Source organism: Theropithecus gelada, chromosome 9, assembly GCF_003255815.1.
Source record: "Theropithecus gelada isolate Dixy chromosome 9, Tgel_1.0, whole genome shotgun sequence".
NCBI classification, from domain to species: Eukaryota; Metazoa; Chordata; class Mammalia; order Primates; family Cercopithecidae; genus Theropithecus; species Theropithecus gelada.
In genome coordinates this window covers 88,325,659-88,338,140 of record NC_037677.1, presented here as the reverse complement: position 1 = coordinate 88,338,140, position 12,482 = coordinate 88,325,659, and the positions used below count along the sequence as shown (strand labels likewise).

Sequence of the window (12,482 nt, the reverse complement as noted above, 5' to 3'; positions counted from 1 at the left end):
CTTTCTTTCTTTCATTGGCAGGGTCTTGCTTTGTTGCTGGAATTCAGTGGCACAATCATGACTCACTGCCACCTTGAATTCCTCCCAAGTAGATGGAACTATAGGCATGTACCACTGTGCCCAGCTAATATTTATTTCTTTCTTTATTGTAGAGATGGAGTCTTGACATCTTGCTTAGGCTGGTCTCAAACTTCTGGACTCCAGTGATCCTCCTGTCTTGGCCTCCCAAAGTGTTAAGATTATAGGTATGAGCCACCATGCCCAGCCATGGAGTTCTAGTATAAACAAAAGTATGATGATAATTATCATGATACATATGAAAGTATAAAAGTCACTAGTAGAGATAAATATGTAGATAAACCCAAAATACTCCAATGCTGTACTGGTGGTATGTGAATTATACATATCTCTAGTATAAAGGTCAAAAGTCAAAAGGATAAAAAAAATAACAAAAGCTACAATAAGTTGTTAAATAATATACAATATAAAAAGGTGTAAATTGTGACATCAAAAACACAAATTGTGTAGCTGGGCATGGCATGTGCCTGTAAACTCAGCAACTCAGGAGGCTGTGGTGGAAGGATCACTTGAGCCTAGAAGTTCAAGGTCAGTCTAGACAATGTAGCAAGACCTTGTCTCTTAAAAAAAAAAAAAAAGAAAGAAGAAAAAAACCCACAGTATGTAGAGGAGAAAAGCCTAGAGTTTTTGCATGCAACAGATGTTATCAGCTAAAAACAGTTGACTATAACTATAAGATGTTTTACGTAAGCCTCATGATAACCATAGCAGTTATGCAAACAATAAAGAGAAAGAAAACAAATCTTAGAATCTCTTAGTACAGAGGATTATCAAATTTTTTTAATTAAAAAAGAAATAAACAAAGGTGCTACAAAACAACCAGAAATAAACAAAGGTGCTACAAAACAACCGGATATAAAATAGCAAAGTAAAAATAGTAAGTCCTTCCTTTAATAATAATCTTGAATGTAGTTGGACTAAATTCCCCAGTCAACAGACATAGAGTTGCTAAATAGATTTTTAAAATAAGATCCAACTATATGCTATCTAGAGGAGACCAAATTAAGCCTTAAGGATACACACAGGCTGAAAGTAAAGAGATGAAAGAAGGTATTCTATGCAAATGGTAACCAAAAAAGAGCAGGGAGGCCAGTCATGGTGGTTCACACCTGCAATCCCAGTATTTTGGAAGGCCAAGGTGGGAGGCTCACTTGAGCCCAGGAGTTGGAGCCCAGCCTGGGCATTGTAGGGAGACCTCATCGCTACAAAAAAATTTAAAATTTAACCAAGCGTGGTGGCATGCACCTGTAGTTCCAGCTACTCAGGAGGCTGAGGCAGGGGGATTACTTGAGCCCAGGAGGTCAAGGCTGTGGTAAGCAATGTTTGTGCCACTGCACTCCAGCCTGGAAAACAGAATGAGACCCTGTCTCAAAAAAAAAAAAAAAAAAAAGCAGAGGTTGCTCTACTTATGTCTGATAAAATAGACTTTGAGTCAAATCCTGTCACAAGAGACAAAGATGGTCATTATTTAATGATAAAGAGGTCAATCCATCAAGAGGAAAATATATATGAACCTAACATTGGAATACTTAAATACGTAAAGCAAATATTAATGAACATGGGTCAAATAGACAGCAATACAATAATAGTAGGAGACTTTGATATCCCACTTTCAACGATTGATAGAGCAACTGAACAGAAAATTAATAAGGAAATACTGGACTTGAATTGCACTTTTGGCCAAATGAACCTCACAGATACACACAGAACTTTCCACCCAACAGCAGCAGAATACACATTTTTTCTCTAGTGTACATGGAACATTCTCCAAGATAGAGCATATGTTAAGCCACAAAACTAGTCTTAACAAGCTTATAAAGTCATATCTAGTATTTTTTCAGACCATAAAGGTATGAAACTAGAAATCAATAACAGAAGGAATCTTTAAAAATTCACAAATATGTGGAAATTAAGCAACATGCTCTTCAGCAATCAATGGATCAAAGAAGAAATCAAAAGGTAAATTTACAAAAATCTTGAGGCAAATAACAATGGAAACATAACACATCTGCAGCAAAAGCAGTTCTAAGAGAGAAGTTTATAGCAACAAATGCCTACATTAAAAAAGAAGATCCCATAGAGTTTAACATTATGCCTCAAGGAACTAGAAAAAGAAGCATAAACTAAACCCAAAATTAACAGATGGGAGGAAACAATGAAATCAGAACAGAAATAAAACAGAGAACAGAAAAACCATAGAAAGAATAAAACTGAGTTGGTTTTTTGAACAAATAAATAAAATTGATAAATCATCTAAGAGAAAAAGAGAAGACTCAAAAAATCAGAGTGAAGAAATTACAACCAATGTCTCAGAAGTAAAAAAACAAGATTATAAGGGACTATTATGAATAAGTGTATGCCAATAAATTGGATAACCTAGAAAAAATGGATAAATTCCTAGAAAAATACAAGCTACCAAGATTGAGTCAGGAAGAAATAGAAAGCATGAGCCGACTAATAACAAATAAAGAGATTGAAGTAGTAATAAAAAACCAGGAGCAGTGGCTCATGCTTGTAATCCCAACACTTTGGGAGGCCAAGGCGGGTAGATCACCTGAGGTGAGGAGTTCAAGACCAGCCTGGCCAACATGGTGAAACCCCATCTCTACTAAAAATACAAAAATTAGCTGGGCCTGGTGGTGGGTGCCTGTAATCCCAGCTACATAGGAGGCTGAGGCACAAGAATTGCTTGAACCTGGGAAGCTGGGGTTGCTGTGAGTCAAGTTAGCCAATGCAGTGAGCCAGTGCACTCCGGCCTGGATGACAGAGCAAGACTCCATCTCAAAAAAAACAAGAAACGCCACCTGCGGTGGCTCACGCCTGTAATTCCAGCACTTTGGGAGGCCAAGGCGGGCAGATTACCTGAAGTCGGGAGTTCAAGACCAGTCTGACCATCATGGAGAAGCCCTGTCTCTACTAAAAATACAAAATTAGCCGGGCATGGTGGCGCATGCCTGTAATCCCAGCTACGTGGGAGGCTGAGGCGGGAGAATCACTTGAACCCGGGAGGCGAAGGTTGCGGTGAACCGAGATTGCACCATTGCACTCCAGCCTGGGCAACAACAGCGAAACTCTCAAAAAAAAAAAAAAAAAAAAAAAAACACACACACACAACAACACCACCAACAAAAAAAACAAGAAACAAAAAAATTAAAAACTGCCCAACAAAGAAAAGCCAAGCCCAGGACCAGATGGCTTCACACTGAATTCTACCAAACATTCAAAGAAGAATTAATACCAATGCTTCTTAATACAACTCTTCCAAAAAATAAAGCTAGAGGGAATATTTCCAAATAAACTTTATGAGGCCATCTTCACTTTGATACCTAAGTGAAAGACATCACAAGAAAAGAAAACTATAGGACAGTCTCTCTGAAGAATATTAATACAAAAATTCTCAATAAGATATTAGCAAGCTGAATTTAACAATACGTAAAAAAGATTATACATCATGACCAAATGAGAATTATCCTAGCCATGCAAGTCTGGTGTAACATGCTTATCAATCAATGTGATAGATTTAACAAAATGAAAGATAAAAACCACATGATCATCTCAATTGATTTGGGAAAAGCATTCAATAAAGTCCAACATTTTTTCTTGATAAAAACTTACAATAATTTAGGTATAGAAGGAAAGTTCCTCAACGTAATAAAAGCCATTTATGAAAAACCCACAGCTAACATATGTTAGTTCCTCATATAATCAATGGGGAAATACTGAAAGCTTTTCCTCTAAGATGTGGTAAAAGACAAAGGCAAGGATGCCCAGTCTCACCACTTCTGTGTAACACAGTACTAGAAGTACTACCAAGAGCATACAGACAAGAAAAATAAAAAGCATCCAAATTATAAAAGAAGTAAAATTATCTCTATCACAGATGACATTATCTTATTTTTAAAAACTTTAAAGATTTCACAAAAACCTATTAGAACCACTAAATGAATTGAGTAGTTTCAGAATACAAAATGAACATACAAAAATCAGTAGCATTTTTATACACATAATGACCTACCAGAAAAAGAATGCAAGAAAACAGTCCCATTTATGATAGGATGAAAAAGTAACATAAAATAAAATAAAATAAAATACTTAGGAATAAATTTAACCAAGGTGTAAAAATTACACTGAAAACTGTAAAACATTGATGAAAGAAATTGAAGAAGACACAAATAAATGGAAAGCTACCCCATGCTCATGGATTGGAAGCATTAATATTGTTAAAATATCCATACTACCTAAAGCAATATACAGATTCAACACAATCCCTACAAAAATTCCAATGCGATTCTTCACAGAAATGGAAAAAGCAATCCTAAAATTTGTATGGAAACATAAAAGACCATGAATTACCAAGACAATTCCAAGAAAGAAAAACAAAGTTGGAGGCATTAGACTTCCTGATTTTAAATTATATTAAAGCCTATAATCCCAGCACTTTTGGAGGCTGAGGCAGGAGGATTGCTTTAGCCCAGGAGTTTGAGACAAGCCTGAGCAACATAGTGACACTGTGTGTCTACGAAAAGTAGAAAAAATTATCCAGGTGTGGTGGCACATGTCTGTAGTCCCAGCTATTTGGGAGGCTGATGTGGGAGGATTGCTTAAGCCCAGAGTTTGAGGGTGCAGTGAGCCATGATCATGCCACTGCCTTCCAGCCTGGGCAATAGAGCGAGACCCTGTCTTAAAAAAAGAAAAATTATATTATAAAGCTTTAGTAATCAAAACAGTAATGGTACTGGCATAAAAACAGACACATAGAACAATGGAACAGAATAGAGAACCAAGAAATAAATTCAAACATATATGGTCAACTAATTTTTGACAACAGACACAATGGGAAAAGGTAGTCTCAATAGTGCTGGGAAAACTAGATTTCCATATGCAAAAGAATGAAATTTGAGCATTATCTTACACTATACCAAAACATCAACTCAAAATGGATAAAGAACCTAATTGTAAGACCAGGAACTATCAAACTCCCAGAAGAGAAGATAGGGGAAAATCTCCTGGACATGGGCCTTGGCAATGAGTTTTGGACATCACACCAAAAACTCAAGCCACAAAAGCGACAATAAATAAATGGTACTACATGAAACTAAAAAGCTTCTGGACAGCCAAGGAAACAATCAACAAATAAATGGCAGATTGGGAAAAAATATTTGTGAACCGTGTATCAAATAAGGGGTTACTGTCCCAAATTTATCAAGCACTCATACAACTCAATGGTAGAAAAACAAATAACCTGATTTAAAAATGGGCAAAAAGATCTGAATACACATTTTTCCAAAGAAAACATGAAAATCACCAAAAGGTATATGAAAAGGTGCACAACATCATTTATCATCAGGGAATTGTAAATCAAAACCACTATGAGATACTACCCCACACCTGTTAGGATGGCCATTACCAAAAAGTCAAAAGATAAATATTGGCAAGGACGTGGGGAAAAGATTGTACACTCTTGGTGAGAATGTAGATTGGTACAGCCATTATGGAAAACAGTGTAGAGATTTCTAAAGAAATTGAAAATCAACTACTATATGACCCAGCAATTCCCCTTGTGGGCATATATCCAAAGAAAATGAAATGACCACCTCATAAAGATATCTGCACTTTCATGTTAATTGCAGCATTATTTACAATAGCCAAGGTATGGAAACAACCTAAGTGGGTAAACAAAATGTGGTATATACATACAGTGGAATATTATTCAGACTTAAAAGTGAAATAAATTCAGACACATGCTATAACACAGGTAAACCTTGAAGACATTGTGTTAAGTGAAGTAAGCCAATCACAAAGGACAAATACTGTAGGATTACACCTACCATAAGATACCTAGAGTAGTCAAATTCATAGAGACAGAAAGTAGAATGATGGTTGCCAGGGGCTGGGGGAAGGGAGGAATGGGTACAGAGTTTCAGTTTTCGAGGACAAAAAAAAGTTCTGGAGATGGATAGCTATAAAGGTTGCATAACAGTGTGAATCTTTTTAGTGTCACCGAAGAGTATGCCTAAAAATAGTTAAAATGACAAATTTTGTGTTATGCATATTATGCCACAATTAAAAAAAAAATAACTCCCCTTTTCTGCTACTGCATAATATGTCTATGTGCCCTTACTTTTTACTCTGGGAACAATGTTTGTGACAGCGAAGCATGGTCTCTGGAGTATCTCTTAATTACAGCTGTTCAGATTTTTTTTATTGTAATTAGAGCATTATGCCACAAGATGTCATTCTTTCATTAAAAAAATGGTACCAATTCGGTTCAGTAGTTAAAAAAAAAAGTAATGCCAAGGCAACAGACAAAAGCCTGTGACTACTCATCCATGCTTCACACATACAAAGACAGTTTTCTGGGAAAGAAAGGGCTTCCATGTGTGAAATCTATTAATTAACTACTCTTATTTGTGAAATATGTTAATGTTTCTAATCTTCATAGGTACAAATTGGTTTTCATTATAAGTTGAATTGGTGTAATTAATTTTTATTTTTAAATTTTTATTTATTTAATTTTTTTTGAGAAAGAGTCTTGCTCTGTTGCCTAGGCTGGAGTGCAGTGGTATGATCTCGGCTCACTGCAACTTCTGCCTCCAGGATTCAAGTGATTCTCCTGCCTCAGCCTCTCGAGTAGCTGGGGTTACAGGCATGCACCACCACGCCCAGCTAATTTTTGTATTTTTAATAGAGACGGGGTTTTGCCATGTTGGCCAGGCTGGTCTCGAACTCCTGACCTCAAGTGATCCACCCGCCTTGGCTTCCCAAAGTGATGGGATTACAGGCGTGAGCCACCATGCCCAGCCTGAACTGGTATAATTAAAACATAACTAATAGTGAAATACAAAGACAAAACATAAAGATCACTGATCACTGAAAGATGTTGGTGGTTTTATCACTAAATGATGTGTGACCCTGGACAAGTTATTTAGTTTCTCTGATGTTACCAGAGTGGAAAAAACTTCCTTTCGGAAGTCAATATACATTACTATATGTTTAATATATACTACTATATATTTAAACACATTCTTCTAAAGTATTTTGGTTTTTATAGTAATGAAACTATGATTGTTCAAATATAATACTAATAGGAGTTCAGTAATAGAAAATGTTATATGCAAGAGTACATTAGGAAATATGATAAGAATTCCTGATATCTTGGGGAATTAGTTACGGAAAATGTTGACTTGTCTAAAAAAATTAGTTAGAGGTATAAACTCTTGCAATTAAAAAAACACATGTATTAATGAGAACATTTTTAAAAGATGATGGAATATTCTGAAGTTTAAAAACAGCTTTGCTAAGGGTCATTTCTGTGTGTCACTTTATTTGCTTTTATATAGCTATAGTATATTTAAACAATAATGCTATCTTTTATAAGGGTTTGTCTACTTACCTATTCTTTACTCAGACATTGATGTAGACTCGTCAGATTATTCTGAGTATTGTTAACAGTGCCTTTTTGATGGAATTCACACTCTTTGGCTGTCAACTCATGCCATATACACACAAAATTTTGTGGAAGGCAGTTTTAACTTTTTGAAGAATATCTGTCGAAATTTAAGAAAACAAATGTATAAAATTCCATTTTTTCCAGTGTTTAGCATTTCTAGTAAGCAGTGAGGTTTTTTGTGATGATGGCATTATTGATAAGCTATACATGAGACTGTGCAGATTATATTGAATCATATTAAATGTACAAAAATAAAATACTAGATTTATATCAAATTTTCCAATTTGAACCAGTGGGGAAAATCCCACAGAAATCAGTAAGTTTACATTTCAATTTCTATCTTATTTGACTAAGTGGACAGAGATTCTTTAAAATGTATAACCTGCCATTATGTAATTTGGTTTCATTTTATTCTACCTGTTGTGTGAGTTCAGTATATTTAATTTACTTTTTGTTACTCTTTACATACTGTTTATTTTTGTTACAGTTTTTAATTGAAGACGGACTCTTAAAATTGTATAGGACCAATGTCTTATTAATATGATTAATATATTTAGAAAAGCCACATGAAACCCATGACAAAATGAATGTGAATATTATTTCTAAAAATTTAGAAAATTTTATCTTTTAAAATTATTTGTTTTACAATATCAAAATTTTTCATTTAAAGAAAAAAATGCCATGAAACATTTGAACTGATGAGCCACAGAACTTCAGTTGATTTTTTTTCACTTTTTAGCATGCTAAATATACATCTGAGTTTAAATATTCTGTTTAATGGCCATTTATAAATTCAAGCACTACCACTGGTCGGTTTTGTGTAATATAATAAAAATATGTTACCTGCAGTGTAAGTACAGCACACTGTCAAATTCTTTTCCTTAAGGTGCACAGTAAATGTACAAATAGTTATAGGCCACTGTTTTGTAATATAGTACATTTCTGATCTATTATTCCTAACCTATTATAACGTTTGCAGAGAGAAAATAATTGAATTTTTCTAATAAGCTGTAAAATTATACTAACTTCTACAAGTAGGCTTCTAAATAAAATTTTTGAAAAGAGTAAAGAAAAAAAAAAACAGCTTTGCTTGGTCGGCACTTTCAGAGGCTGAGGCAGGTGAATCATTTGAGGTCAGGAGTTCCAGACCAGACTGGCCAACATGGTGAAACCCCATTTCCACTAAAAATACAAAAATTAGCTGGGTGTTGTGGCAGGCGCCTGTAATCCCAGCTACTCGGGAGGCTGAGGCAGGAGAATCGCTTGAACCGGGAAGGCGGAGGTTGCAGTGAGTGAGAGATAGTGCAGTGAGTGGTGAGATAGCACCATTGCACTCCAGCCTGGGCGACAGAGTGAGCGCCCATCTCAAAACAAACAAACAAAACAAAACAAAGAAACTTCAGCGCACACACAATCCCCCCCGCCTCCAAAAAAGCAGCTTTGCTTAAATGTGACATTTTCTTTCTTTTTTTTTTTTTGAGACAGAGTCTCGCTGTGTGGCCCAGGCTGGAGTGCAGTGGCCTGATCTCGGCTCACTGCAAGCTCCACCTCCCGGGTTCACGCCATTCTCCCGCCTCAGCCTCCGAGTAGCTGGGACTACAGGCGCCCGGCACCACGCCCGGCTAGTTTTTTGTATTTTTAGTAGAGACGGGGTTTCACCGTGTTAGCCAGGATGGTCTCGATCTCCTGATCTCATGATCCACCCACCTCGGCCTTCCAAAGTGCTGGGATTACAGGCTTGAGCCACCGCGCCCGGCCTAACTGTGACATTTTCAAGATCCAGGAACACATTCATTCTCTCTCTCTCTTTTTTTTTTTTTTTTTTTTTTTTTGAGACGCAGTCTCGCTCTGTCGCCCAGGCTGGAGTGCAATGGCGCGATCTAGGCTCACTGCAACCTCCGCCTCCCGGGTTCAAGTGATTCTCCTGCCTCAGCCTCCCGAGTAGCTGGAATTACAGTAGTCTGCCACCACGCCCGGCTAATTTTTGTATTTTTGTATTTTGTATTTTTTGTATTTTCACCAGGCCAGGCTAGTCTCACATTCTTAGCTATTATACCATTTCAATTGGTAATCTTACCTTTCGACTACTATAATACCAATAATTTTTTAAAACTTCTAATTTTTGGAGGACATTTATAATACCTAAAAATAATCAAAAGCCCAAATGTCTACTCCTGGGTGAACTGCTGGGCACTATTGTATGTTAATAAACTAAGATATTATATTTTTATTAGTAGTAACAATTATTAAGATTGAGAGTCAGGATAAGAAAGGCTACTGGAAATAATAGGTGAAAATATAGAACTCAGAATATGAGAAATAGAATGTAAATAATTGTGTAAAAAATGTCTAGTTTAGAATACTGAAGTTTGTTTTGTTTCATTTTACTTAACTTTTAAAACTTACATCTTTTGTTTAATTTTTATTTTTTGGATAAAAACTTGGTTAATTTTGCCTGATTACTTTAAACATTGGAAGCAAAATACAAGATTTATATTTCATGCTACAGGACAGCTTCCATCATCCATCTAGAGAGAGAGAGATAGAGTGAGAGAGAAAGAGAGAGAGAGAGAAGCGCGGCGGTGATAAGTCTCCCAGAGCGAGAGAAATCTGGGAGGGGCGAAGAAGGGTAGGCCTCTTCTGTTCCATTGATACCACGTTCATTCACAGGAGCCGGCTAAAACAGACTACTCCCCTGCGCAGTCGTTCCATCTACCCTAATAAGGCTTTGGCGCCTCTCCCAGAACTCGGTAAGTTCAAAGTGTAGTAAAGTGCATGTTTCCAAGGAATCATCTGAAATGATTTTGTAGATAGTTTACTGGACGTTGGAGAAGGGAGAAAACGAAGGAAGGGGTAGAGGGGGCAATTATCACGCATCGTTTTGCTATCGTATTTGCAAGGGGAAGAAAATCTCAATGCATACATGGTTTGAAAGTGATTATTTAGACAGTAAGCAGTTTCCCCAGGAAAGCTCCTCAGAGGGTCTCCTCGCAGGCTGCAGCTTCCAGAAAGTCTGCGGAAGGGTAGTTCGCAGGTGCATGTGTCTGGGCAAAGCGCTGCGCCTAGCTCCGTTGGTGTTGTCTCTGCCTCTGTCCGCAGGTCCAGGGAATGCTCTCTGCCTGGTCCAGCCCCGACAGACGCGGTCCGAGAAGAGCGGAGCGCGGAAACCGCGGAGCATGAGTCCTCCGAGGCTGCGAGCGTCGCTGTCGCCGTCGCTGCTGCTGCTGCTGCTGCTGAGTGGTTGCCTCCTCGCGGCTGCTCGGAGGGAAAAGGGGGCTGCTAGCAACGTGGTGGAGCCGGTCCCCGGGCCCACAGGCGGCTCCTCGGGTCGCTTCCTCAGCCCCGAACAGCACGCGTGCAGCTGGCAGCTCCTGCTTCCCGCCCCGGGGGCCGCAGCGGGCAGCGAGCTGGCGTTGCGCTGCCAGAGCCCGGACGGAGCACGCCACCAGTGCGCCTACCGCGGGGAGCCGCAGCGGTGCGTAGCCTACGCCGCTCGCCGCGCGCACTTCTGGAAGCAGGTGCTGGGCGGGCTGCGCAAGAAGCGGAGGCCCTGTCACGACCCCACGCCGCTCCAGGCCCGCTTGTGCGCGGGCAAGAAGGGCCACGGTGCCGAGCTCCGACTAGTGCCCCGCACGTCCCCGCCCGCACGTCCCTCCGCCGCGGGATTCGCGGGGGAGTCCAAGCCCAGGGCCCGCAGCCGGGGACGGCCCCGGGAGCGTACGCCCGGCCCAGCCGCTGGGACCACGCCACCCCAAAGCGCACCGCCGAAGGAAAACCCCTCTGAGAGGAAGACCAACGGGGGCAAGAGGAAGGCGGCCTTGGTCCCCAACGAGGAGCGACCCATGGGGACCGGGCCCGACCCCGACGGGCTAGATGGGAACGCGGAGCTCACGGAGACCTACTGCGCTGAGAAGTGGCACTCCCTCTGCAACTTCTTTGTCAATTTCTGGAACGGCTGAGACTGCCTGCCAGCTTAGGGAGGGATGGAGGGGAGGCGTGGGGAAGGGAAAGCTAAGGGCGTCTTAGACCGGGGGCTACCATGATAGAGAATGGGGAGAAGTCCAGGTTCCCGAATGGGGCGGGGGCAAGGGTAAGGGTGGGGTGCTTGGGATGAAAGTGTAAGGGGTATGGAGAATCTCTGGGATAGCAGAGACGTTAAAAATTTTAAAGAGTCTCAGTCCTGATTAAGAGCAGGAAAAATAATGGAAACAGAAATAGGAGTACCTTAAGTGTGCAAAAACTAGAGACTGGGGAGAGAAATCGATGTCGAGAGAGGCTGAGAATAAGGGGGAGATAGAGTGACTAAGGTGATGTGAGTCCCATGTGGGGAGGGGGATGCAATGCTTATTGTTTAACATTTCTATTAAATGCAGCCATGAGCAATTGCCAGCTTGAGCCAGGTTGAATCATGTCTTCTCACCTAATCAGCTAACAAGACTGCAGACTTCTTTCCCCTTTTTGAATTGGTATAAACTTGGATGCGGCGTAGTGGGTGTCATAGATAACCTTTATAGGAACAGAAGCCTCACAGGTCAAAACTGGCTCCAAGGAAAGGTTTGCAGAATGATTTCCTTTCCATTCTTTTAGAAGATCTACTTTTTTTTTTTTCTAAGACAGGGTCTGGCTTGCCCAGGCTGGAGTGCAGTGGCTATTCACAGATGCAATAATAGGCACTGCAGTCTCCAACTCCTGGCCTCAAGGGATCCTCACATCTTAGCCTCCAGGATAGCTAGGAGTAGCTGGGACTACAAGCATGCACCGCTGCACTTGGCTTATAAGTGCTACTTTACTTTTATTTTTGAGACAGGGTCTTGTGTCATCCAGGCTGGAGTGCAGTGGTGCAATTATGGCTCACTGCAGCCTCGACATTCCAGTCTCAAATGATCCTCCTGCCTCAGCCTCCGGAGTAGCTCGGACTACAGGGGTGTGCCACTAGAAGTGCTACTTTTTAACA

The 12,482-nt window shown here is 39.9% G+C and overlaps 1 protein-coding gene across 2 annotated transcripts; it reads left to right on the top strand.

Moving 5' to 3' along the window:
• The first annotated feature begins 9,737 nt into the window (after window positions 1-9,737).
• FGFBP3 (fibroblast growth factor binding protein 3) lies at window positions 9,738-11,923 on the top strand. Of its 2 annotated transcripts, XM_025397035.1 has the most exons (2): window positions 9,738-10,278; window positions 10,628-11,923. In XM_025397035.1, exon 2 carries the CDS (start codon window positions 10,705-10,707, stop codon window positions 11,485-11,487), a length of 783 nt encoding a protein of 260 aa, XP_025252820.1. In that variant the 5' UTR covers window positions 9,738-10,278; window positions 10,628-10,704; the 3' UTR covers window positions 11,488-11,923. The 2 variants fall into 2 exon arrangements, with proteins under 2 accessions (XP_025252820.1, XP_025252819.1); XM_025397034.1 differs by lacking the exon at window positions 9,738-10,278 and having other exon boundaries at window positions 10,331-11,917.
• Window positions 11,924-12,482: the final 559 nt, after the last annotated feature.